General features: G+C 35.1%; 1 protein-coding gene across 3 annotated transcripts in view; it reads left to right on the top strand.

The window, feature by feature from the left end:
- Window positions 1-26,917, top strand: part of VWA8 (von Willebrand factor A domain containing 8) — a 197,648-nt gene that overhangs the window by 26,797 nt on the left and 143,934 nt on the right. For all 3 annotated transcript variants that reach the window (XM_026058921.1, XM_026058919.1, XM_026058920.1), the window contains 8 exons: window positions 10,658-10,825; window positions 12,747-12,911; window positions 13,311-13,360; window positions 13,691-13,799; window positions 16,774-16,878; window positions 23,239-23,370; window positions 24,746-24,880; window positions 24,962-25,039. In XM_026058921.1, coding sequence (XP_025914706.1) covers window positions 10,658-10,825; window positions 12,747-12,911; window positions 13,311-13,360; window positions 13,691-13,799; window positions 16,774-16,878; window positions 23,239-23,370; window positions 24,746-24,880; window positions 24,962-25,039 — 942 coding nt within the window. The remainder of the gene's footprint in view (window positions 1-10,657; window positions 10,826-12,746; window positions 12,912-13,310; window positions 13,361-13,690; window positions 13,800-16,773; window positions 16,879-23,238; window positions 23,371-24,745; window positions 24,881-24,961; window positions 25,040-26,917) is intronic.

Genomic DNA, 26,917 nt, shown 5'->3' with positions numbered 1-26,917 from the left:
TAGTAATAAAAAGGAATCAAGTTTTACAACTTACATGAGGGCAGAATTTTAATTAGTTTGTTTAGTAATTTTAAGGTTTTCAGATGGAAAGTTCTATATCAATTCAGAATATTACAGAAGCCAGGCACTACTTTTCTCCAAATCTCAGACTATGAACCGTTTCAAGACAGAGAACGCTATCAGTAGGTAACCTTGAAAAAATACTCCCAAAAGAGCTTGAATTGTTCCCATTGCCATAGGTGAGCTAAGGAACAGGTGAATGTTGTGAGAGACTGAAGGTATTAAGTTATGCTTCTTAGATTCTTGCACCATTTTCCTTTCTGTGCAATATGCATGTCACCCAAGAGAAGAGAGCAAAGCTTAAAAGTCCGCTTTCCAGAATATCTACTGTATGAATTTTGTGGGTTAAATAAAACATAGCTGTTAGTTGTTTAAGATAGGTGCTCTTTGCATGCAAATCATAATGTAATAATGTAGTTATTTTATATTTTAAATAATAATATATTGTCCTATAATATACTATAATAATGTACTGTAATAATATACTAAAGTTGGCATCTTGTTACCGGAAATAACTTTAATGTGGTGAATTACCAAGTTTACAGACCCACATAAGTTTGCAAAGTTGTCTGTGAGTGATTGTTAAGCTATTATAGTTGCTTATAACACTCCATTTAATACTAGGAGATTAAATACTGTAAATGCATATCTCAGATGTTTAAAAACATCTGATATGTTTTAACATGAAGTTACTGAATATAATTGCAGTTAGGTATTTAAGAGATTTGGGAGATGATAATTTGGAAACAGTATATTGAATTCTATGCTGAAATGTATATTGAAAAGCCAATGGATCGAACGTTCTTGCAGATCTTGATTTCTTAGTACTTGAGTGAATGAACTGGGAGAAGATATGCAGTTAAAAGTTAGAAAAGATGTCTGATGAGCAAAAAAAAAAAATGCATGAGGCATAATTTTTTTCAAAAGTAGAGAAAATCAAACCAATGATTAGGCACTATTAAAATAAAAGAAAACTTGAATTATCAAATTTGTTCCCAATTAAAATTGTGTAAAATAAAGGATTATATTGGGGTAATGGTGTCAATCTTATTTGTTTTCTGTCAAGTACTGACAGCAGAAAGTTCTGTTTTCTTGTCTATACCTTGGTCCATTAATTTTGGGATTCAGCTGTCAACTGACAGTTAAAAGCCTCAGAAATGCTTTTATTGCTGTTATTGAGACAATTAAGTAACCTCTTGACCTTATTCTGTAATTTATTGCATGTGTTAATTATGTTGTGCATCAATTAATTAGTTAGAATTACTTTATATTACTTACGTGTTTAATTTAGAGCTTCAAATTTGTTTTTTATAGATAGAAAAGCTGGTCTTATGTGGTGGTTTTATGTTGCTTTAACACTTTGTGCTTGAACCACCAACTTGATTGAACCAGTATGAACCTTGTCATATCAGCATATCGTATTTTCAAAAATTAAGCAGTTAGGTTTGATAATTTTATGTCTTCATTGTGTCATTTCTGAGGCAGTTTTAGTTTTTATCTTGCATGTGTAGAAAAATATTATATGGCTATGTGGTGAAAAACTACAAATACAAGGTCACATTTTGAAAGATTTTCTAATTGAACTACCCACTGAGTGGATAAGTTGTATTTCACTGTCATTTCTGTGTATGCAAAATTAGATACAGTATTTGGTGTATCTTTGAAATATGTGAGCATACTCATTTTTAATAGAATATCTTTGTATCCTTAGCTATACCAGCATCATAAGTTACACGATGATAAAATGTAAAATTGATTGTCAAGATACCAGAAGAAGACTCTTATACCATGGCTTGGAAGACTTCATGTAGTAATCAATTAAACATCCAGAGTGACAGAAATGACAGCTTCAACTATCCTGTCTGTAAAATGAACATGACGTGAAACCGCCTGAGATAGCACTACACAGAATTGAGTTTGGTTTCTTCTAATGAAAAAAGATCAAAGATAATTAAAAAATAAAATAAGACATGAAGTTAATTGAATGAAACAATTCATGATCACATTTGTGTGTGTGTGTATGTGTGTATATATAAATACGTACATATGTATGTATGTATATGTATGTCACAAAAACTCTTTATATACCCCAGGAAAGATATGGGCAAGAATAATTCAGCTTAAAAAAAATCAGCAGTGGGTGCCAATTGTGTAGTTCTGTGACGTACTAACTTACTGCCTTGGAGATCACAGTGGATTTTTGATGAACTGTTAGGTTAGCCACAGCAAAGGCACTGTCAAATAGTATAACTTGGTTTACTGGCTGTTCTGCACTGCAATATTTTATAATACAGGTAGATAAATAACAAAGTCCATACAAGAGGCACGCCAGGCAGTGCTCCAGGAGTTACCATTAATTTTCTTGTTGCATCAGACATTTCACAGAAAGAAAGAAATACTGTGTAGAGACCAACTGTAYTTGGTTGAAATTAATCTTTGTTATCATGTACATAGTATATCTTATATCTAAGAAGAAAATGCATGATAAAGGACCCCTGTGTAGTAGCCTCAACTCTTAAAAGTGGTTTTGTTTTAATCATATGCCATACTTCTTCTGCATTCCTAAAAGTGCTAGCATTTAACTAGGTTTGTCAGATGAGGAGTTCAGAAGCCTTTATCTTGATTTGATGTGGAAGGCATTTATGTAAGAAGTATTAGGATTCTGTATTTATAATTCCTTATAGTTTAAAACTTAAGGTGTGTTTTGTGTGTTACATATATACAGGCACACCTCGGAGATACTGTGGGTTTGGTTCCAGACCACCACAATAAAGCAAATATTGCAATAAGGCGAGTCACATGAATTTTTTGGTTTCCCAGTGCATATAAAAGTTATGTTTACACTATACTGTAGTCTAGTAAGTGTGCAATAGCAGTATGTGTAAAAAAACAATGTACATACCTTAGTTAAAAAATACTTTATTGCTAAAAAATGCTAACCATCATCTGAGCCTTCAGCAAGTTGTAGTCTTTTTGCTGATGGAGGGTCTTGCCTCGATGTTGATGGCTGCTGACCGATCAGGGTGGTGGTTGCTGAAGGTTGGGGTAGCTGTGGCAATTTCTTAAAATAAGACAGCAATGAAGTTTGCTGCATCGAATGACTCTTCCTTTCACAAAGGATTTCTCTGTAGCATGCAATGCTGTTTGATAGCATTTTACCCACAAGAGAACTTCTTTCAAAATTGGAGTCAGTCCTCTCAAACCCTGCCGCTGCTTTATCAACTAAGTTTATGTCATATTCTAAATCCTTTGTTGTTGTTTCAACAACGTTCACAGCGTTTTCACCAGGAGAAGATTCCATCTCAAGAAACCACTTTCTTTGCTCATCCGTAAGAAGCAACTCCTCATCCATTAAAGTTTTAATGTGAAATTGCAGCAATTCAGTCATATCTTCAGGCTCCACTTCTAATTCTAGTTCTATTGCTGTCAGTTCTAGTTCTCTTGTCAGCCTGTCCTTTGAAATTTTGAAGCCAGGCATTGACTTCTCCTCTCTAGCTATGCAAGTCCTACATGGCAACTTCTTCCAATATAAGGCTGTTTCATCTACATAGAAAATCTGTTGTTCAGTGTAGCCACCTTCATCGGTTATCTTAGCTAGATCTTCTGGATAACTTGCTGCAGCCTCTACATCAGCACTTGTTGCTTTACCTGGCACTTTTATGTTATGGAGATGGCTTCTTTCCTTAAACCTCATGAACCAACCTCTGCTAGCTTCAAGCTTTTCTTCTGCAGCTCCCTCACCTCTCTCAGCCTTCACAGAATTGAAGAGAGTTTGGGCCTTTCTCTGGATGAGGCTTTGGCTTAAGGGACTGTTGTGACTGGTTTGATCTTCTATTCAGGCCACTACAACTTTCTCCATATCAGCAAGAAGGCTGTTTGGCTTTCTTATCATTTGTGTGTTCATTGGAGTAGCACTTTGAATTCCCTTCAAGACCTTTCCCTTTGCGTTCACAACTTGGCGAACTGCTTGGCTCAAGAGGCCGAGCTTTCGGCCTGTCTTGGCTTTCATTGTGCCTTCCTCACTAAGCTTCATCATTTCATCAGGCTTGCTCAAAGCAGGGTTGGCACAAACCTTCAATTTGTAAAAAATGCAATATCTGCGAAGCGCAATGAAACGAAGCGCAATGAAACAAAGCGCAATAAAATGAGGTATGCCTGTAGTACACTTTTTGCTCAGCCAGTGCTTCCTATACTGGGGGAGGGGCAATATTTTGTAATATGTGGGGTGATAACATTCCTAGACAATAGGGACTTGATGGATGGTGCTCTGAATCCAAGTGTTTTAACAGTGATAGTAACTTTATCATGTTCACATATCTGTCCAGTACTTAATTCTCTTTTTACTCTATTTCTCATCAGGAAGAAGTATTTAAACAACTCATCTTCCTTATTCTTGTCCAGAAGACAAGTGTTGCATAGAAAGAAGATAAAAACCCCTGGGTTTCTTTGCTGGTAGATAGTTGTGCTCTTACACCTGTGCAAAACCTGAAATTGTTTCCTTCTGGCTTGCTCACTACCCAAGATGCGACATGTTCCAGCATACCTAATGTACAAATGCTGCAGTTCAAGTAGACCTGGCATGAAGCTACTCAGATGATTAGACCCTGCCTAGGTGGGGAGGTAGCCTCTTGTAAATGCAATTTGCAGGCACTACTTTAAACACAACTGACTGCAGTATTGGTGGAAGGAGTGATACAAATAAAACAGATAATTTGACCTGTGGTAGTTCAAAAAAAAAAAAAAAAGGAAGTGTAGAGGAAGCTAAAATTAAGTGACTTAAGCAACTGCTCCAGTTATTTTTGCATTAACATATTTATGATTTCATCATATAGTGATTCATTTCCTAGGCTAAACTTAACCCTAGCCTAATTTTGAGAGTTGGACCTCCAGTAAATTCAAGTTGTCCGCTTCTAGTTGCTCTTCTTTCTTGCTGTCCTATGGCATTGCATCATGAATTAGCTGCTCACCAGTTCAGGCCTTTCTTCCCCACTGGAACATTACTGCTTCAGACAGATGAAGTCTCTTTTTGGATGCTAACTAGCCTGGCTGATAGTGCTCTGGTATACTGTGAATTCCCTGTTATCTTAAAAAAAAAAAAATTAAGTCAATAGCAGTATTATTAAAAACAAATAGACTGTGTCTGGTAATTTTCCTAGCCTCACAAGGAAAATCTAATTATAAAACCCACCCAGAATACATTTGATTGGCTCAGGTGGGGAGGTAGGCTGAATGGTGATGTAGCCCCCCATTAGTGGGGAAGAAAAAGGTTGAAAGGTTGAATTATTTATTTCTCTAGTTACTTTTTTATTTGACTAACCACATTAGTTACTATTTCCTTGCTTTTAATAAAACCTGAACATCGTGTTTGCAACATATAACTCAGTATACGCTGGCCTATATTTAGTGTATTGTAGCTGTAAAGTGCAAAACTATAGTTTGTATCGTAAACTACAGAGTGAAAAGTTTGTAATAAAAGAATAGAATACGTGTTTCTGATGAATAGTAGGTCTGTTTTTAATCTTGTCTGTGAGTGACATTATACATTCAGAACTTTTTTATTAAATACATGTTTTTTTAAACAACTAACATACAAGATTTTGCAAGTATTTAAGGAACAAGACAACATTAAGTCTTTATAAAAAGTTTGGCATTGTTGCTTTGAAATTGGTTGAATGTAGCTTTGAAATAGCCCTTTATCTTGCTACTTATTTTTGACAGTGTTTTTATGATGCAGGATGTATGCTATTACTTCAAGCTATTGAATAGTCATCCATCGCACTGTTGCTCCACAGCTTTTATGTTGGAAACATATGAGGAAAACAAAAACCAAAGAAATAAGTGGTTTAAAAACTGAACAAATATGTTAAAGATGTTTTTAGGTAAAGTCATACCATTAGAAATGCTGTTTACCTTCCAGATATTTTTAAAATCTAGTAAAGTAGATCCCCCAATAGGTCACAGCTTTGTATGCTTCACTGCTTTCAACATCTGTCTGTACAGCTATCTTTAGAACTGCTTAGAGACGGATTACTCTGCCTCTGATGTATTATTTTCTTGTTACTTCCATACAAGTATACAAAAATCTTGATGATTTTATGATTTGATTGTATCTTCTTAGAAAAATACCTCAGTCATTTACAGAAAATTAGAAGTCTTGGTCAATATCCTCTTCCTTCCCCAGTAAAATGAGGAAGAAGAGCTCATAGAAGTATGCCAGTATACATCTCTGTCATTTATTTTCCTAATATCTTTTACATTTTGGCAAGTTTTAATGATTTATCTTTAAAAAATTTCATAAATTTTATTTGACCCATGGGAAGCAATTTAAAACATCTCAATTTCCTGTGCATTTTGTGACCTTTGTTAGCTTGGTAGGTTACAGGAACTCAAATTAATGCCCACCTCCCATCCCTAGAAGACAGGCTGCACTGGCAATTTAATAGCTATATATTCTGTTAGCCTGCTGCAGCCAGTAGACAACATGTTAGCTCAGAACCAGCCAAAGCTGTGTGTTCTTTACCAGATGGTAGAGATCTCTCTCTATCATAAGAGACCTCTGGGCATACCATTGCTGGGATGTTTATGGGATACAGGAGAGAAGGGAAGGACTTTGGATGAGCTTGTGTAGGATATTGTGTTGGTGGAGGGAACAAGATAATTGCATTGGAAGGGACTTTTGAAACGTAGGACGCCAAAGCAGGGAAACCTTATCTCATTAGTTCTGTTGTTCACTATTACTTGCTTGTTCTGTTACTTTCCTACACTGTAATTTTGGGTGCTGTGCTTGAGATGTCGTTATGGGGATCCAGTTTTCAGAGCAAGGGTGGTCATCTTCTACAAAGCATATCTCCAGGTAGCTTCCAAAAAGAAGACACTTCAACTAGTAATTACTGTTGTGCAATTTCCAGCAGCATTTGTTTTTGTAAAATTCTCAAACATAATCCTGATGGAAATCCTTTATGGAAACCCAGAATGATGTATGAGTCTGAAAGATAAAAGCTCTATACAGTTCCCAAGAATATTCCTCTCTGATTTCAGGAAGAATAGTTTTTTTTGTCTAATTATATGCATTTTCCTGAAAAAACAGAATTGATTACAATTGATTTCAATTCTGGTATTTCAAACTGTACTGTTAAAATTTGTACATCCTTGTGAACTATTTCAATTAGTTTTATAAAAATGTCCTTCTTTCTCTAGTGTTTATGCATTTCAGTATATGCATTGTGTTGAGCTACTCTCTGTCCTTCCTCCCTTTCTGACACTGTATAACTTTGTTCATGTGTTTATACACTGTGATTTATGTCATGATTGGGGTTTACTGATTCCTGCAGTTGTCTTATTTTGCACTGTGTATGTGGAGAAGCTCAGCATTGTTCAGTTTTGGGAAAGACTGTGAAAATCTGCTTAGGGTTGTTTTTCTTTTCTAGGTTTTTTTTGCCTTAAAGATAAAATATATTTTTATAGGTGCAGTATGAAACTGAAATAAGAAATCTGCATTATATGCTTGGTTCATAAAGTCATTACTATGAGAATAATGCTGTATTAAGGGTTTCTGCTTCTAGAGAAAAAAATCAGCTTATCATAACTGCACACATCCCCTGGAGCAGGTATCCAGGTAACCATCCTTTCAGGGGGACAGGTGGGAGGCTGTAAGCTTATTTCTTCATCTGATGAGCAAAATAGTCCCTAGTTACAGTTAAAATAAATCTGAAGATAAACATTTAACAAATCCCTCTCAGCCTTTTAACAAGAATTAATATTTATAATCTCAGGTTTATAATCAAGATTGCATAATATATACCCTCCTGTCAAATTATACTTTGTATTGAACATTTTGAACAAACGAGGCTAGTGAGAGGATGAGACAGCACAGCTATTTCTGGGTTTTCATTATAGAATTATGAAGATGAGTTTCTTGGAAGCATTTTTAAAACATGATTTTCAGTGACAGATTGCAAACTTACTTTCCTTCCTCTAGTTTGTTATGCAGTTTAGTTTCCAAACCAATCCATCAATACACAGATAAAACTGAAATAATAATTCAGAGGATGCCTTGTATTATGCCTAGCTTATTGCAAAGACATATTACTCATTACCAACCAGACTGCATAAACATCGTAGTTGAACTAGAGATATGCAGCTGTTTTGGTCTTTGGAGCAGACTTCAGGCTATCTAATGCTAATAGTACTTTCTACAAGATCTTTAGAGATAGATGAATTGTGCATTTATTTCATTGTATTTTGGAGAGCAATTTCCAATATTTCAGACATGCTTTAAAAGTACAGGAGGGAGCACAATTTGAAAAAAAGAATCATAGTAAATTAGCACTCAGGTGGTGGTGTTATTATTGTTATGGAGATTTTTTGGTTAAGAAGTGAAAAAACATGGTTGTGCACTGAGTCATTTCTGAAGATGATAATAAAAGGTATATATGGGTAACCAAGACAAACTACAACATACCTTTTGAAACATAATTATGCTAAACAATATAATTTTGGATTAAAACTTCCAATAATTTCCTAATTTTAGGAGACTCTGTATTTAATTTTTTTTATTTTGATCTTTTAAACTGGTGTTCAACAGGCAACACAGATTCTGTTATATACATCCTTATATTTGCAGTCTCCCCATACCCCAGATCACCTTCATGTACAGAGCAGGACATAAATCTGTGTTGATACTGGAAGCCTGTTAACTCTGCAAACCTTCATCCATAGTGTGCATGTCTCAACGTGAGTCAACAAGATTCTGTGGATACTCAAAATATTTTGAAACCATATGAACAGAATGCGTATTTTCCTCTGGCTAATAAAACTCGGACACAAAGTCTTCATAGACTTATAATATGCAGAATCCTACCATCTTGGCAAAAAAAAATGTTTGTTAAAGCATATTCTGGCTGTATCTCCAAACTGTGTTTAAACAAAATAGGAGCATTTTCCTTGTGCCAGGTATTGCATTGGCAGCTGGAGACTGAAATTTTCTATTCAGCAGGTTGGAGCAGATTTTTGACTTAACCAGTTAGCTTCTTAGGGAAGAATGTTATTACAAAATTTGTCCCTCGTACACTTTTTATGAGACAAGGATGAGAGGAAAAGTAGGAGAGAGGAATTTTATATTGCCTGTTAAAGTATGATGCCCGAATTAACCAATAAAATCAATTCACATGTTGATTGCTTCTGGAAGGAATTAGTGATTCCATTAAAGGGAAATAATCTGAGGACTATTGCTTTTTTAATGGGAATTTTCCAGATTCCTCAGGTATTCATTATGAGGCTAGATACAGAAGTGTTATATAGCATGTCTTTCAGGGAAGGGAACTCGATATGGAGATGTGTACCAGGATTTGTGAGTGCCTTTTTTTTTTTTTTTTGGTTAAGTTACTGGCTTGAATCCAGTTTAGAATTCAGTTTAGAGACAGGACTTATTACCGTCTTAATAATGATGTAAAAAGCCTACATTATGGCTGGTCTTGCCAGTAGGTGTTTATGCTTCTATCCTGTGCATAGGAAGCACCTAAAGTAATAATTCTTAGTCTTTTCATGTACAGTGTTCTTTATCTTCTCAAATAGATCTTTGTTTGATTCTGTCGTATACTTTGTACCAAGCAGCAGTTCAGCTGTTGCACTGAACACAGTTATGGTCAGTTGTTTGTTTCTAGCTTATATTTATACTTCTGACCCTTGTACATCTTTTTGTTTTCACATGTAGTTTTTGTTCTTGTTATTTTTGTATTCTGATACCTTTTCATTATTATTTCTCATTCCGTCCCTCTTTCTCTCTGTCCTAGTTTTTGGCCTCTGTCGTATTCATCAGAAGTTTTTATCTAGCATCATATGAAAGGTTCTTCTGTTGGAGTTTATGGTAGACATGCTGGGAGGGAACTTTAGTCATTCTCCCTTTGCGACTCTGCTGATGTCTAAAATTGTGTTAAAAAGTAACAGAAATGCAAAGAAGACTCTCTGTTGCTTTTAAATGTTGCCTGTGCCTAAATCTGCCCCATTATTATCTGATTAAACTTCTGCAAATCAGGAATAGACAAGAATGCAGTATTAAACTTCAGAATCTTTTACTGAACAGTAATTGTGATTTACACTGGTGTATAACCAGAGTAATCCAGAGGAACATCTGACTTTTTTTTTACAATTATATTAAAGTATTTACAAACATGTAGAATGACCTTGATCTTCTATTTTCTGTATAAATAGCTATCCCAGAATTGTTAGATGGTGTTAAAATACACGGAAAACACAAATGAGTGAACAACATCAAACAGAAAAGGGGCCACAAGTTAATAATATACAGTGGGTATACACTAAAATTTCTGCAAGATTTTACATTTTATTCCATTGATAAAAAAGACGCTGGAACCGATTTTTGCCAGTTCTGTAATAGGAGATTAAAGGCCAGCTCAGGTGACAGCTATGTAGCACCGTGCAGACAATCAGTTGTCACTCTTCATGTTCATTGCTTATGTGAATCTCATGGAAATAAATACTGTAAGGGAAGCATCTGCTGGTTTGTTTTCATCAGGATTTCGTGAGATATGCAATGTCGTACATTTCTTTTGTAATACTGCTTTTTCTTGTTGAAAAGTGTGCAGTTCGTGCAGCTACAGAAGGCAGAATCCTTGTGTTGGAAGGTTTGGAGAAGGCCGAGCGCAACGTCTTGCCTGTGTTGAACAATTTGCTGGAGAACAGGGAAATGCAGCTAGAAGATGGTCGTTTTCTCATGTCTGCAGAACGTTACGACAAGCTTTTGCAGGTATGGAAGTGCTGTTTGGGTTTTCCTTTTTTTGACAGTGCTGGAATACTGTTGTGAGGGGAGGAGTAGTCATGAGGCAACTGGGGGAAATCTCAGCAAGGTGCCTACGTTTTTTTTCTAGTGTGACATGAGATTAAATTAGCAAGGTAAAAGCTATGGGAGAAGTCAAACATTCCTTTACTCGTTGCAACAAAAATTTTTTTTTCTTCCATGTCTCCTTCGTCTGCATCAAAAAGAGTAGGCCATATTAACGTTGTATGAAGCCTATATGTTTCTAAAATGTGAAAGCTACTCTGAGTAACCCAACTATGGATTGAGGTTGAAAGTGTTCCCATGAAGTTCAGATAATGCTTTAACATTGCAAAAATCTCTGTAAAGCTTTTAAAATGTTAGAATACTTAAAAAAAATAAAAAATAAAAAGCAGTCATGATGGGAGACGCTGTATTCCTCAATGCTGTCTAATCTTTAATTTGCAAAAGTATAAGTAAATAGCCAATCTAAATTATAGGAAAGGTATGAAACTTATTTTCTGATAGGAAATTGTATTTTAGTGTCTGCTGCTGTTGCTACTTTAATCATTTTAATGTTTTTCAAGTTTGGGGTACCGCTGCTTAAATTTGAGTGGATACTTTTAAAGCTTTTGGAGACCTTGATGAATTTCAGCAGTGTTTCCTATAATATTCTTTATCTTCCTGTCCTGTGCCGTAGTTGTCTATCACATACCTATTTGTCTCTTATATCAGTCTGACCTCTGTCTGTCTTACCCAGCTGTGGTTAGGTGTGTGGTTCAAACCAATGTGGCATACGAAGTCAAAGGAAGGAAATTTGCAGTAAGCCTTCTGCTATGGATCCTGACTGTATTAAATTGTCTACCATGCCATTAAGTACTGTAGTGGATTTCTGAAAATATTTTGGTTATTTCTTATTGCTCTCTGCAGTTACAATTCTACTGATCCATGCCTTTTCCAAAAACATTTTTATGGTATTTAATTAGTAGGTATAATTGTTGGAAGCATTATTATTATATTTACAAATAAGCTTTCTAAATGTAATTGTATTTAAAGACAGGATTTGGTTGCAGTTAGGCAGGACATCTTCCTCTTTTCTTTTTTCTTTTTACCACTTTTGTAATGATAAAATGTTTCAAAATGAGTGCTTCAAGCACACTGCTAATAGTAGATGAATTAAATAAATCTCTTGCTGTGATGCTAAATCTAATATTGTTGTTTTGTTGTTTGGGGAATATTGTATTATATAAGCTAATGTTCATTTTCTTTTCTCCTGTGTGAATAATTACTCTAGATCTAGGTCTGCAGGAAGTACTCGTGCAGTTTCAAGAAAAACTTGACTGTAAYGTGGGAAGACTAAAGGGTGCTTGTTTTATGTGCATTGAATCTTTTTGTGGCAAAGATTGAATATGCACCAAGTTAAATGTACTTTTCATGAAGGAGTCTAATGATAGTTCTGTGTTGTTTTGCTTATATAAAGCATACTTCAATTTTTTTATTCAGATTAGAGTCTCCTTTATAAGTAGAAGAAATGAAGAAAAACCCTTTGCTCATGGTTATACATTTCTAATGTTTTAAAATAAAATAAAAATTGTAGTCTATTTATTGTTTGTTCTTTGTAAAAACAAGGTTGTAACATTTTTTTCTGAACTTTGACCAACTGTGGAGTCTTTGGGCAGCTTGCTAGGGGCCTGAAAGCTGCACTTAATTCAACATATTCCGTCTACCTTCATCTTGGAAAACTTTGCTTGTATGATCTGCAAAACTTTCTTGCCCTCTGGAAGGAAGATGAGAACAATACCACATTTTGTTTCAAGAGTCAGGACTGTTGGTCCATATGCAGCTCAGTCATCATGAGTTTTAATGATGTGATATTTTTTTCCTTCTTGTTACTTTATTTTGCTTCATTTAGGAACACACAAAAACAGAGTTAGACGCATGGAAGATTGTTCGGGTTAGTGAAGATTTTCGAGTAATAGCATTGGGTCTGCCAGTACCTAAATATTCTGGTAACCCTTTGGATCCTCCCCTTCGCTCTAGATTTCAAGCTAGAGACGTTTATCATCTGCCCTTTAAGGTAAGTATATTAGCAGAAGAGTTGGATTATGTGTACTGAGTAGAACTAATAAATATTTTGACCTTATGTTTTACATACTTCACCTCTGAAAAGAATCCTTAGATAATACATTGATCTTAAAGGGTATTGTTCATATTGCTACCTAATAAATTCCTGAAAAACAGGATTAGAGTTGTCAAGGAACACTGCAGCAGAAAAATAGCTTCCATAAAACAATACAAGTCTAAAAGAAAGTTTTGATAATGCATTTCTTCTATAAAATTAATTCTGTGTTAAGGAGTGGGTGAATTCTTCATGTCTAAATTAAAGGAAAAATAGAAAATGCCACATCATGAGCTGTGACCCACAGTATGACCCCAAAAAATTAATTTACTGTGTGATCTTATGTTCTATTTTCAGGACCATCTTCAGCTATTATATTCAATTGGATCAAACATTTCTACAGAGAGGTAATTTTTCATAATTAAAAGAAATTGAAATGAGTGAAGGAATGTGATGTCCTTTCAGGATTCCTTGCTATTTTTGTAACTTCTATCACTGCATAGATACCAGAACTGAAGAAGTTTTTTAATATGTGTGGGTGTATGCTCAAACAGCCTTTCATATGCAGCCTTCATATAATGAATCCTTAATGCTTTAGAACTTCAGTCACACGTACGTTAGTTATTTGTGCTCAGAAATAGTTTCAGCATCGTATGCTGTGTTTAGCTTTTTATGCTTTAGTAATTTAAATATACATGGCATGTATAAAACTCTGTAATTACTTTTTTTCTATGCAGAATTTCTCAGCTCCTGTCTTTTGCTACAACTCTCTGCTCTCAAGAATCTTCTACATTGGGACTTCCAGATTTTCCTTTAGACAGCTTATCAGCTGCAGTTCAGATTTTGGTATGTGCATACACATGTGCTGTGAAACTGTTTGAACTTAGAATTCCTCAGAATTAGATCTAGATTGGTGATGTTTTTGGAAGAAGATTGACAGGAACATTAAAAAAATAAAAAAACAAAAATACCAGGGATAGTTTGGGTTTGGATTGGATTTCTCTGGGTAATATTTTAACAATGTACATGACAATACTGAAGGACAAAGTATGACATGACACAAGATTTGTGATGTCATCTAATGTGTCTTAGCATGATCATATTCTTCTAAATCATCTCACCTGACTTCAGGCATCTACAGTTTGCCTGATGATAGTGACGTTGTCATCTAGGCCCCCTTTTTTAGTTGGTGGAGAGAAATAAGCACTTTTAGGATGTGATTTTTCTGATTTGATAGTACACATGCAAATTGGATTAATCACATACCATAGACACCTATTACTCTCCATTGACACCTAAGAGGACCAAAAATAACTAGTTCAGATGTGGGTATAACTGTGTTGTAGGCACTTGCGTGAAGTGAATCACACATTAGGACTTTGGATTGATTGGTTGATTTAGAATAAACATTGATAGAGGGAGTTATCTGAAGATGCAGGTTGTGCATACTTGAAAATATAATACTTCCTGACAGCTGCAGTCCATAGGGAAATATAACTACTGTATACTTTGCTAGGTTCGTGATGGCAGATCAGGCAGGCCAGGTCTATTGCTGTGACAGTGTCTGCTTTTGCTGACAGTCTTTCATCCCTCGTTCTTTGCAATTACTTGATAAAAAGTCAAAGTAAAAGAAAGAAAGTGCCTCCTGAAGGAAGTTGGCAAGATGATGAGATCTGTATAAGGAGAGATGGACTAGGTATCCTTTTGCAAGTGGGAAGAGGTAGTCAACCCAGGAGGGTAAAATATTAGAACAACTTCTCCCGAAACCCTCTCTCCAAGGTGCAGGTGTCTGCGAAAAGGGCTTCTAGGATAATTCTTTTATCTCCTATGCAAGCATTTTACCTGTGGTACTGCTCAGTTGCAGATTACTTCTACATATTTTACTGGATTACACATGTTAAAACATGTTTATTACTTGTTTTACTGTTTTGCTCAGTCCCCTTAGTTGTGTTCTAGAAAGACATTGTAGGCCTGATGCTTTACAGACGTAATTTTTGTCTGATCTAGCAATATTGCATCAGATACTATGAAGTGATTAAAATTCAAGTGTAGAGAAATGAAACAGTATTTGAAGGGCTTAAGGAAAGAAATAGGTGTTGGATTTTAAAATAAATTGCAACTTTTTATTCTTTGAGGCCTGGAGTGAAAAATTATTTTTAAATGAATGCCAGATGGCTTTCAGAGTAATGGAAATAAAATGAGCCCTAAGCTATTATCTAAACTATGGAATGAAGGAAGTATTTTATTTTACAATATTAAGTGTTATCTTTGTATGACAGTGTCTTTTATAGATAGACCAGAACTGTTTCTTTTAGAATTAGTTTTAATCACTCAGTTTTCTAAACTGATCATTCTCACTCATTCTAGCTTAAGTATTTTTCCTTCACATGCTGGGTCATTGCCATCTTTTAATCTAGCTAGGATGATTTAACCATTTAACAGTGTGGAAATAATACATTGTAATGACTGTCTCCTTGTCTTCCATCACAGATTCACACAGTTCCAGAATGCTTCATTTATATATTTCTTAAGTTGAGAACTCCTTCCTCCTGAAAGAGAGAATATTTTTCTAGGGTGTTGTTCTGAAGAGGCTAATTTCAGATATGCCATTATAATTATGATTTATTTGAGATAATGTGGACAAATTATATGTTTTGTCTTTATGTATAGACAGAGGTCTTTTAAAATGCAATAAAGGGCTCTCTGATCCCTTAAGCAGTACATTGACTAGAATGCCCTTAAATGGGTTATTTTTACTGATGATTCTTTAATATGGAACATTATAAATAGTATTCCTGATTACAAGTGCGAATTGAATTTTGCATTTCATAAAATATGTATCTCCTGATTTCATTTCTGAGCAACTCTTCTACTCTTTTCAATTGGGTTTCTGTGTAAACCCAAGGTTTTTTTTAATTGTAAATCTGCTGATTTTATTTGGATTATATGATATATTCTTTACTTGCTTTGATGAACTTTTAAAATAGTGCCAGTCCACTGACTAATTGTTTTTCACTAATGTTACGCACAATTTAGTCAATAATTTATAACCTTTTGTACAACAAGTGATTGAGCATGACTTCAGGGATTTTGAAAAATTTTTCCCCCCACAGAAGGGTTCAGGCATGTAATATTTCTGGTATATTAACAGATTCACGGATGGTACTTCCATTTCTTTCTCTATTACTGTGGTAAAGTGGAATCCTTGTCTGGTTCAGGCAGTAGCTCCAAGAGAACTACTACTTCAATTAACAGACAGATACAAAAAGAATTATATATTTCTAACTGTGTGTAGAAAAGTGCAAGCATACTTAGTAACATTTCACAGCAAAACAATTTTGATCAAACCATTCAGAAATTTCTAGAAATTGATTAGGTAAGTAGTATCCATACAATATAGTAGAATCAGAATTAAATATTAGAAATTGCTGTGAATGAGTAAATAAAAGTATATTGTAGATTTCTTATTATATGGATCCATTTCTAGTAGTCCTGTGAAACTCAGTTATCTATGGTGGGGTCTCCCTATTCTAACTTTTGATGTCTGCAGGTAGCTGAGCCAATCACTGCAGATTCCCCTTATGCACAGGAGAGTGAGTCACTTTTAGGGCACAGTTCACCTGACCTGTTTTAGACATTTACATTATAATGAATTGCACCTGAGAAATACCTTATTTGAGATTTGAGCAGCAACTGGATGCAGGGGTCATTTGTATATTGCCATTATATTTTTATATATGATTTTCAGGTTAATAGCTGCTGAAGAATGGGTCAATTTTTTTTTTTTTTTACTATTATTTCTATTTCTGATTTGAATTAGGATTTCTTTCCTATGATGTCAGTCCAGCATGTTATTGACCGGCTTTACCCCTATAATATTTTCCTTGGAAAGGAAGGCAGGACTGCAGTCAAAGATACATTAAAAGTGAGTATTGTGCATTATAATTCCAGGGAGCAGTGGGTTATGACACTAGTTCTCTTAACTAGTATTACTTCATTATTTCAGGTTAGAAAAAAGAAATAATTTAAATAGTTATATTGTTGCTGATATTAAAACAGTATTTTAAAGAAATCTTTATAAGCTGATAGATTTCATTATCATGAAAGGTCAGAGCTTTACATTCTGTAGAATATTTAATCTCAATTCAAGAGGAGATAAAAACTTTCACAGTATAGGTAGTTGATTAATTTAAAGTAGCTACTTATATGGTTAAGGTAGTCAGGTGCTTAAAAAATACCTTTTGGCTCTTGGCCTTTAAGATGACAATATGGCCTATTAAAATGACAATAGAGATCAGATAACATGAAATGCATTCAATGTAGCATGGTCCATAAATCATATTAGTCTCTATTTTTAGTCTGTATTAGCATTTTTTTTTGTTTGTCTTTAGCCTGATTGTCTGTTCGGTTGTTTTTTCCATGTTTATTAGTAGCTTATCAAGCTTGCAATTATGCTGGGTTATTCTGTTTGTTCTTCTAAAAAACTTTAGCACAGTGTTAGCTTTCTTTCATCTTTGAATATGTTGTAGGAGCTGCTGAAAATTAGCATTTGCAACCCCGAGCATCTTACCCAGCTTTTTCAGCTCTCTAAGTTAGAAGTTATTTGTGCCTGCTGGGTACAAAGGCAAAACTTTTGTTTTCCTAAAACCAACCCTGTGTGTCAGGGAAATGTTTGCAGCCTGTCCATGTGCCCAGCTCCCATATCCTGCATTTTTGCATTGGAGCTCAGCCATGAGTTCCCTGTTTAGTCAAGCTAATCTCCTACATGTTTGGGATAGACAGTTCCTGCATTTGGAGGAGGTTGTCTGGAAAAACCTGCTAGCTTTCCTGAGCTCCTTTAACCTTCAGACCTGCCTCCTATGGGACCTTACCTGTCAGTTCTCTGAACAAGCCAGTCTGGTCTCCTGAAGTTCAGGCTCTGCAGTCTACTGTTTGCCTTCATCACTCYCTCTCAGGATCTTGAGCTCCATTATTTCATGGTCGCTACAGCCACAGCTGCCATTGATTACCACTTTTGCAGCCAGTTCTTCCTTATTTGTGAATAGCAGAGCCAGCTGTGCATCACCCCGCCTGGCCAGTGCAGCGCCTGTATCAAGAAGTTATCCCTGATAGCAATCCAGATTTCTGGAGGCTTTTTGTCACACTGTGCTGCCCATCCAGTAGATGTCAGGGTGATTGATGTTGCCTATAAGAACCAGTGTCTGTGATCAAGATTTCCAGCTATTAACAGAGCAGTAACAGTCACTTCTGTTCTTGATATACCCTTATCTTAAATCCTTTGTGTCATTTTGTTTCCCATATCAGTTATGTATAGTGTATGTCTTCACATTCAGTATCATTAGTTTCCTTTATTTTCCATTTCTTATATTGAATTTTATATATCATGTCTGCTTTTGCTTCCTGTGTAAGACAGGTTGATTTGACTGGTAAAACCTTCTTTCTCAGTGATCATCTAGTTTGTGACTACCTTCCTGTTATCATTTATATTTTTCTCTTTTTCCTTTTTTGATACTCTTTCTCATCATTCCTCTTCTTATAGAACCTTGGTCCCTTTATGTCACCAAGTACATATATTTTTATTTGGAGTTTCATTCTATTTGCACACTACAAATGTTAAGTAATAAATCTTAAAAATATAGAAAGTAACCTTGCTAAGAAACTTCTGATTCTAATGGTCTTTTACCATTAGTAGTGTCAGAACTGCATTAAAGGTGGACAAGAAGTTGTTTCTTCCATCCACAAAGAATGTTGGGGAGAACAGTCTGGCAGAAGCACGGTGATTTCTTAGTTTTAAGCCCTGTCTGCTTTCCTACAGCTTTTCAAAGACTGTCCAGCTAATATTTGCCAGTGAGTACTTCTCTCTTGAAATATGTTTACAACTGATGGGTTAATTTGTGTGACATCAGCTAATATTTAAGGAAAATAAAAACAAATATAATAAAATGTAGAGTTAAGACATCAGACTTGGATACAGACATGGCGATGTAATCATCTAACTGATGCTTTATCTTAACTTCAGGGTGTCTTCTGTTACAGTCAGCTGTCACAGCTGAGAAGTGAGGTTGCTAACAGGCTAAAAAGCTAGTTTTTGCAGCTGTTAGAACTTGAGCCCATTTATTGAAGAAATTATATCCTCCAGACACTGTCTTCCCAAACATGATCTTCAACTTGTGTAAATCTTCCCTTACGTGCCTCCCTGCTCCCTGAGACTCCACCAAGTCCTGGATATTCTTCATGATGTTTATTCTTCATAATCAGTTAATGTAAGATACTGACTTATACCTTTCCTGCCAGTGAAAGTTGTTTGTTACAGTGTTAGTCTTTGGTGTTGTAAAGACACTTTGAAATGCACATCTCTTGTTGAGTGGATCTAGATGAAGTTAAAATCTGTCTTAGGTTTGCCTCTGTCTATAAACAAACTTGTTCATATGATACAAATGCAGCTGCTTGTGTCAATCTAGTTAGCACCTTGTAATAAAGTGTTTCTGTGTTGCACGCTAATCCACCATCAGCAGTGATCTTGAGAGTGACTTATACAGAACATCTGTACAAGAGCTGTAGTTTGCAATGTTCATTAGATCATTAGTTTGCAACAGACAGGACAGAAGCATCAAAACAAACTTGAGAATGATATGCCTATGTGTACCTGTATTTGAAGTTGCTGCATTTGGGAAATTGTATCAATTTGTAATCTGATTCTTAAAGAAAATTTTAAATTTGGGAGATCTTATAAAGAAAAATGTGATTTGGTTTGAATTCTGGCCTTTAAAGAATTATTCTGTGCTTTGATGAAATGCTGGAATTGACAAATCATTTTGACTGACAGATGGACTTTTGAAATATATTTGCAAAAACTGAGTCAAGAAAATTACTTGAACAAAACTTTTTCTGTAGACACAGACAAATCACTGCTTTTCAAGGGAAACAGCCTTCAGTGGAACATTCCCAAGTGGTAAGCTTAAGCACATAAGAAGTCTTCCACAGTAATGAAGTTTTCTTTCCTACATAGTATAGCTAGGCATTTATAAAACTTGTCGTCTTTATTTAGGTTGAGACTGGTAGTTTATAGGGGACTCCAACTATTCTGGGCTTATTTCTTCAACATTGTTCTATAAGCTTTTAGTATTTTGCTTCAGAATAATCAGAGATTTTAGTTTTGTTTTTTTTTTTTTATTCTCACATTCCTTTTGCCCACTTGGGAAGCACCCACTGATTTTTGCATTATCATCAAGTGAATCTTCCCATTAGATTTTATAAACACCATATAGATCAGATTTCTCTTAATAAATGAGCAAGTCCCTTTTTGTTTACTATCCAAGCATTTAACTTTGCTTTAAGGAGCTTCTAGAATTTTTCCTTCTGATTTTGTCTTGATTAATTTACCATTTCTGCAAAATGTCTTGTTCTTTTATCAAATAAAAGCTTGTTTGTTCCCTTTGACTCCATCTTTTTTGTGTCTTCTTTAATCTAACCTGTCTTCTTTCTTGAATACTGTTTCCCTGCTTCTCAGTAAAGAACTTCTTCAAATTACACAGCTCTCTCTCATAGAGAGTGGGCTAATAGTTCAAAAACTGGAATCATCTTTCTTATCTAGACAATTTTGTTCACTTCTAAGATCTTTCTGTTCCAAATTGTGGTCCAAGAAAGGATATTTTTCTTTTTTATCCCCAAAGTCTTTTATAATCCTTGGGGTTTTGCATTAATGAATGCTCTTAGTGCCAGTACATACCATCATAGTGGAATCTGTTCTTCAGGCTTCGTCTATTTATCCAGTCTTGTACTGGCAGTTCATGTTTTGCTTCTGGTGAGACAGTTCAGTCCTCTTGTTCCTTGCAAAATTCTCCTTTCTTCCCTGGCAGAGAATTTTCAGCAAAGATTGGTTGTCTTTGGATGCCCGCAAACATCTTTTTGACTAGCTTAGCTGTCTTGTGGGCTCAGCAGAGCAGCTGTCTGCAAATATGTCCCATTTAAGCTCTCTGTTCCTTTGACCAGCTGGATCACCAGAGTATTCTTTGCAGTTTCCATGATGAGACATTGCTGATCATTAGATACTTCCGACTGTTCAGAGTCCTCCTTTTTTCTGATTTTTACAGTTTGTCTATTTCTCACATGTTTCTAGATGTGCAGAATGTGGCTTGGTGACTATGGACTGCCAAACCTCCTCTCTTGTTTTTGGTGGCTAGCCTTTTCTTTTTCTTTCCTCTTGAGTCTGAGGCAATGAGGCTGCCCATATCTGGCTGTCCAAGTATCTCCCAAACTTCCTGATACTTAACATAGTCAGTAGTTGTCCTTCCAAACCACAAATACTTTTTTCTCTGCAGCTATCAATTTGGATTTTGTGTAGAGAAAGTCATTTCTGGCTCAGGCAGAATGTAATGTGTTGTACATCCATTTCATGTCACTCTCTGATTCCATATCTAGCTATCATAATTCTGAATGTAGAACTGTATCAAGAAAGTGTGTCTCATTTCAAAAGCCACAAAGAGCTTTTTGCTTGCTGCTCCTGTTCAGGAGTAAGCGTAGTAACTTGTTTTTACACTAAGCTGTCCAGTCCAGCAGTATCTGCTTGCTAACAGGTGATAATTCGAATCTGTTGTACAAATTCAGTGAGGATCTGCACAGAAAAACAGAATCCTCTTTCACTGTCCTGATTTGGGGTCTAAAAGGCTAGCTGTACAATCCTCAACAACATAAAAAAAATCCACCTAAGAAGTCTTAGACTTCCAAGACCCTCCTACCTCTGTGCACAAGATCTGTTCCAAATCTTTGTTTTTGATGCTTGTGTTTGTGCAGAGACTGTTGGTACAAATAAAATCTGCTTGCTTACTTACAGTTGTCGTCTTCTTTGAGTATCTGAGTAGGGTATTTTAGAGTTTTGCATGTAAGCAGATTTGGCCCTATCCAAAACTCCATTAACTTAGTAAGAATATTACAATTTACTAATGAATATAAGATTTTAGAGCACTTGAGTTCATTTCTTAGAATCATAGTTTGAGCATTTCTTAGAATCATAGTTTGAGATACTACTCAGTATGCATTCCTGTCTTCTGTTGTTGTTCAGACCTTTAATGGTGTCTGAAGTAGGCTCAGCTGTTACCATAAAAATATAATTTTGGGCTTTTTTTTTTTTTATACTAAAGTACATTTAACTTAAATTCATGTTTAAACATGAAATTTTTGTAAGTACTTGTTCCAGAATGGGAATTTACAAGAGTGATGAAGAGCCAAAGTGTTTGTATGAATGCTTTTCAGTAATCTTTCTGAACCTTAATAGACAGAGCTATGAACCCTAATAGTAGTAGAACTACGTGCTTTTTAAAAAATGATTTTACGTTAATGACTCCTGTTAAATTTTTTTCTAAGAATTCTAAAGAGCTTGACTAATACTCCATTTTCTCTTGTTTACTTGGCTTTTACTCTGATGAATCCTATGACACCACTATGATTTCAGTAGATTTTTAGTGACTAACTTTTTCATATATAAACCCCCCTGATTTAGTAATAAGTTTCCCCTCCCCAGTAAAATGTATTTTTATGGGTTTTTTAAAATGCTTTTCATGCTTCCTATATACAGCATAAAATAGAGAGTATAATATTCAAAAGAGGTTTGGAAAGACAAGTGGCCGGTGTCTTGTCCTTGTTATACCCAGAACATATTGAAGGCTTAATTTGTACAAGCTGTCCTCAATTTTCATTGCATGATAAGGCTGTGGAGCTAAGTAAACATAATGTTTGATATTTATTTTTATTGGAAGTCAGACATTTAAATCTGCAATTGGTTATAATGGCCTGCAAAGATCGGTGATCTATTATTACACATGGTAAAGGCTATCATCCATTTCTGTTGTTATTTCAGTCTATCGACTAAGACTCAGAAAAGTCATGATAGGTCATTTACATTTTAGGTCTGTCACTATAGTCAGATTAAGCAATTGGTGGTTCTTTTTAGCTTGGTTTTAAATGGAAGTGTAAAATATATGTGCCATCAAAAATTTGAACATGGGTATGTGAATTCTTGATTTCAAAGATTACTGATATCATTTAAGACTTACTTGAATTTGTTTTCAACAGATGTGAGCAGCAAGTTCTTCACTGAATAATGAGCAAATAGAGACTTTGACTCTTCTAGTAATAAGGCTCTTAAAGTAAATGGATTTAGGACTTCACAAGAAGTTAATCTTGAATATGCTTCTGGCTGTGTTTTCAGGAGGAACAGTTTTAAAAAACAGAAAGCTGTATTTAATAGTTAATTCCTCCCCTCTCGCCCCCGCCCTTAATTCTACAGCGTTTTGAGCTACAGGATTCAAAAAGCCATTTGCTTCCCAGAAGGATTACAAAAGTAGAAAGCGTACATGGAAACAAAACCTTCAAGGCTGATGTAACTGTCCAGATTGGTGAAAAAGAAGTGGTCTTCCAGGTATTAGTTCATATATTCATCAAACTATATATATTTTTAGTTATCATTTATTTAGTTCTATCTCATCCAGAATTTGACACTTACACTTGATTCTGAAACTCATTTGCATTGAATATTTAATTTTTGGTAGTGTAACATGATATTTATTAGAAGATCATTTAGCTACTGGAGTTTTAGATTATGATTAAACAAGATTTTGTCTTTAGATAAACTCATACTTTTCCACCTTTTATTCATTTAAGTATCTTGTATTAAAACAAGTGCTAAAGAACAGATGAAAGAAAATTTTCTAGATTTCTTATTTTTTTATTGGATTGGCATTATACAGAGTACACATGATGCTCTTGGTGCTGCTTTCTCTTTTTCTTTTAATAAAAGCAATAGTCTGTCTTTGTCTACACCTCAAATAAAATATAATGAGTGCTTGGTAATGTTCTGACACAGGATACTGGGAAAAGAGAACAAAAGAAAACACATCAAATATGATTAGTTTGATTTTCTTCCAATGAAGTTTATGGCCTACTAGATGGTGAAGTAAGGTCTTATTGAGGAAACAGATGCTGATCTGAGAATTTGGAGTGAATGCTTCATTTGAAGAGACTAGAGAGTTTCTTAAGAGTCCTCTGTAAAGGAGGTGAATTGATGGGAGTCGGAAAGAAATCACAGTTATATTGGTGAGGAATGTCCTCAGAGGGTTTGTGCCATGACAAGATAAGGGGAACAGCAGCAAACAGGAATTTGTCAGAAAAAGGTGAATCTATAAGGAGTTGATTGGACTCTTTTCTGAGGGAAAGATTTTTTGCTTTCGTTTTACCTGTACGTAGGTGATACCTGCTGAAAGTTTGTCTGCAGAATATGTATCTTTGGGAACACAAGGACATAAGGAGTTTGCAGATGAAGCAGTTTTCAGACTAAAACCAGGAAGTGGGAATAGAGCAAGTGTCTTAATGTGGAGGACAACTGAATATTGCTACTCTCCAAAGCTCTAAGCAAAATAATACCTTCAAATTTTCACAATACAGATTGCTCCTTCTCTTTCTTATTTCTCTGATGAGCAATAAGGAATTATATTGGTGATTTTTATGTTTTGGCTCTAACATGAACAGCCTCAAGTTCTTTGTAGACCCCAAGGCTACTGTTGAATTGATTCACATTTCCTTATTTTTTTCATTAAAAGCGGGAAAGGGAGGGGTGAAGGAAGTTGGGTCTATAACAAATTATACAATGTTAGTTTTTAAAGTGAAAGATTTAGATTTGATAGATGACAGTTATCAGCAAACTATTACAGTATTTTTGGTGAAGTGTAACCCAGTCCACATGAGGTCTAAAGCTATCACTGTATAGTTTATTTAGCATTTTGTTTTTTTCCATTTAGGTTCCAGCTGGGACTGGACCATTAAAACAACATTCTGGATCAGATTCTTTCATAAGGACTCCCAGCCATAATCAGCTGTTGGCAGAAATGATGCAATCCCATATGGTTAAAGATATGTGTTTAATTGGAGGAAAAGTAAGAATTAAAATTTCTTTTGTCCCTCATTTCTCTTGTTTACTAGAATATAATCTAGTTCTTATTTTTTAACCTTTTTAGGGCTGTGGCAAAACAGTTATTGCTAAGGAGTTTGCTGATATACTAGGATACAGCATAGAACCTGTCATGCTGTATCAGGTAAGTTAACTATTTGCTGATGCTTTTAATATATGCTATTTCCTTTTTTTATAGTCCAAAATATAACACACAGAGGTAGATTCGCTGTGTAAGATGGAGTCTTCATGTACAACTGCAGCTTTTAAAATCACTGGTACAGGGAAAAAAACAAAGGACAGTGAAGATTTAAAAGATAGCGAAGTTTTCTGATCATTATAGGACATTAATTTTACTCTCTCTGTTAGCGTGTTTGTCTGTAAAATCTTTTCTGATTTGCAGGGCTGGATACTATGCAGCCAAGGCAATATAGGTAATACACTGTTATTATATATACTTTAGCCCTGATACTGCTTTACTTCCATTATATTGACTCCATTATGAATACGAAAGAAAGATAGATAATTTACATAAAAATGTAAGGAGAATAGAATAATTTTTCTTCTAGCTGAAAAGAATTGACAACTTGTGCTGTGATTTAGCATGACTGACTGTCATAAAGAAAACTTTGTCTTTTTTGTCTTCTCCTCTTTGGATTTTTTTCTCTTTGAAGTATGTTTCCTGCCTTTAGGTCAGAGTGGTGGCCACTTGTAAGTGCACATTGAATAGCCCTGGAAGACCTTTTCTCCTTCCTTTTTTTGTTTGTCCATATGCTGTGTAATTTTATAATGGAATTCTCTATTATCAAAATTATTTTCTTATTTTTCTCGAAGGCAGTTTCTTTTTTGTATTAAGAATGCATAGTGGCTTTTATGTTTGTGGGGATTTTTTAAAGTTATTTTTAATGTTCTATAGGCTTAATCTGTCTCTTGTTTTTTGGTTTGTTTCTTCTGTTGCCAAGATCTCCTAATATCCTCTTACCTTTTTTTTTTTTTTGATGCCTAACACATATAATTTTAAAAAATATTGAAATTTCTGTACTTTTTCTTTGCTTATATTTCTGTTTAGACCAAAGATTTCAGGTGTGGCACAGCTGTGTTGCAGAAATGCACATTAATACGGTACATTATTCACAGGTACTATAACAAGCAGACGGTAATCTTCAGTCCTTAGCCTAGCTGCTACTGATTTACTCATGTTGTGGCCTAGGGTCTTATTATAAATGTTACTTTAAAGATAAATTTTGAGGGAAATGTTCATAAACATTTTTTGTAAGACACACAAGCAGTTGGCTTAGTTGCCTTAGAATGACAGTCATGGGGTAAGGTGACAGGAAGAACTGGAGAAGTCATGAGGGCCTCAGGGGTCTTTGAAGGGAGCGGCAAGGAGCTTACTGTACTGAGCGCAGTTCTAGTAAGCTGTAGAAGGAAGTTTACAATAATTGAAAAGATTGGGTCAGAGCAGTGTTTCGACTGAGCTGATATTAAAGTTTGGATTTAAAAAAAATTAAGGTAGAGGAAGTGGTAATGGTTCCCAAAAGTCTGGACATACAGAACAGCAAGGGAATGAAAGATTTTGGAGCTGTCAGTTGTCACAGAGTATAAGTAGCAGTAAATGTGGAGCTGAGAGGCTGCTGTAAATCTAGGATTTTTTTCTTGGTTTTATCTGGAAAGTTCTTCGGATTTTCTCACAGCATGTGAAGTTGTTTTGCAAACCCCGAGTTCTGTCGTGCTTAACTGATCTTCCATAGTTGGTAGTCACTTGCTACTTGTTTGGACAGTATTGTCGGGTTTGGATCTTGATGCACTCTAACTTGAAACAGACAAAAAATGAGAGAAAATCTCAAAAGTTATTAAAAGAAGAAAAATATAGAATATGGTTGAATACATCTGAAATATGCATGTTTTGATACATTTTAAAAAATACATTTGTTTTTCTTAAAAAAAAGTAATAACATTAGATGCTTTGCATAGCATATTAATAGCTAATTTAATGCCAGAACGAATATTAAATATGTTAATT

Source organism: Apteryx rowi, unplaced genomic scaffold (assembly GCF_003343035.1).
Source record: "Apteryx rowi isolate R43461 unplaced genomic scaffold, aptRow1 scaffold_150, whole genome shotgun sequence".
NCBI lineage: Eukaryota > Metazoa > Chordata > Aves > Apterygiformes > Apterygidae > Apteryx > Apteryx rowi.
Note: the sequence above shows the minus strand (reverse complement) of the source record. Positions and strands in the feature narration are given on the sequence as shown.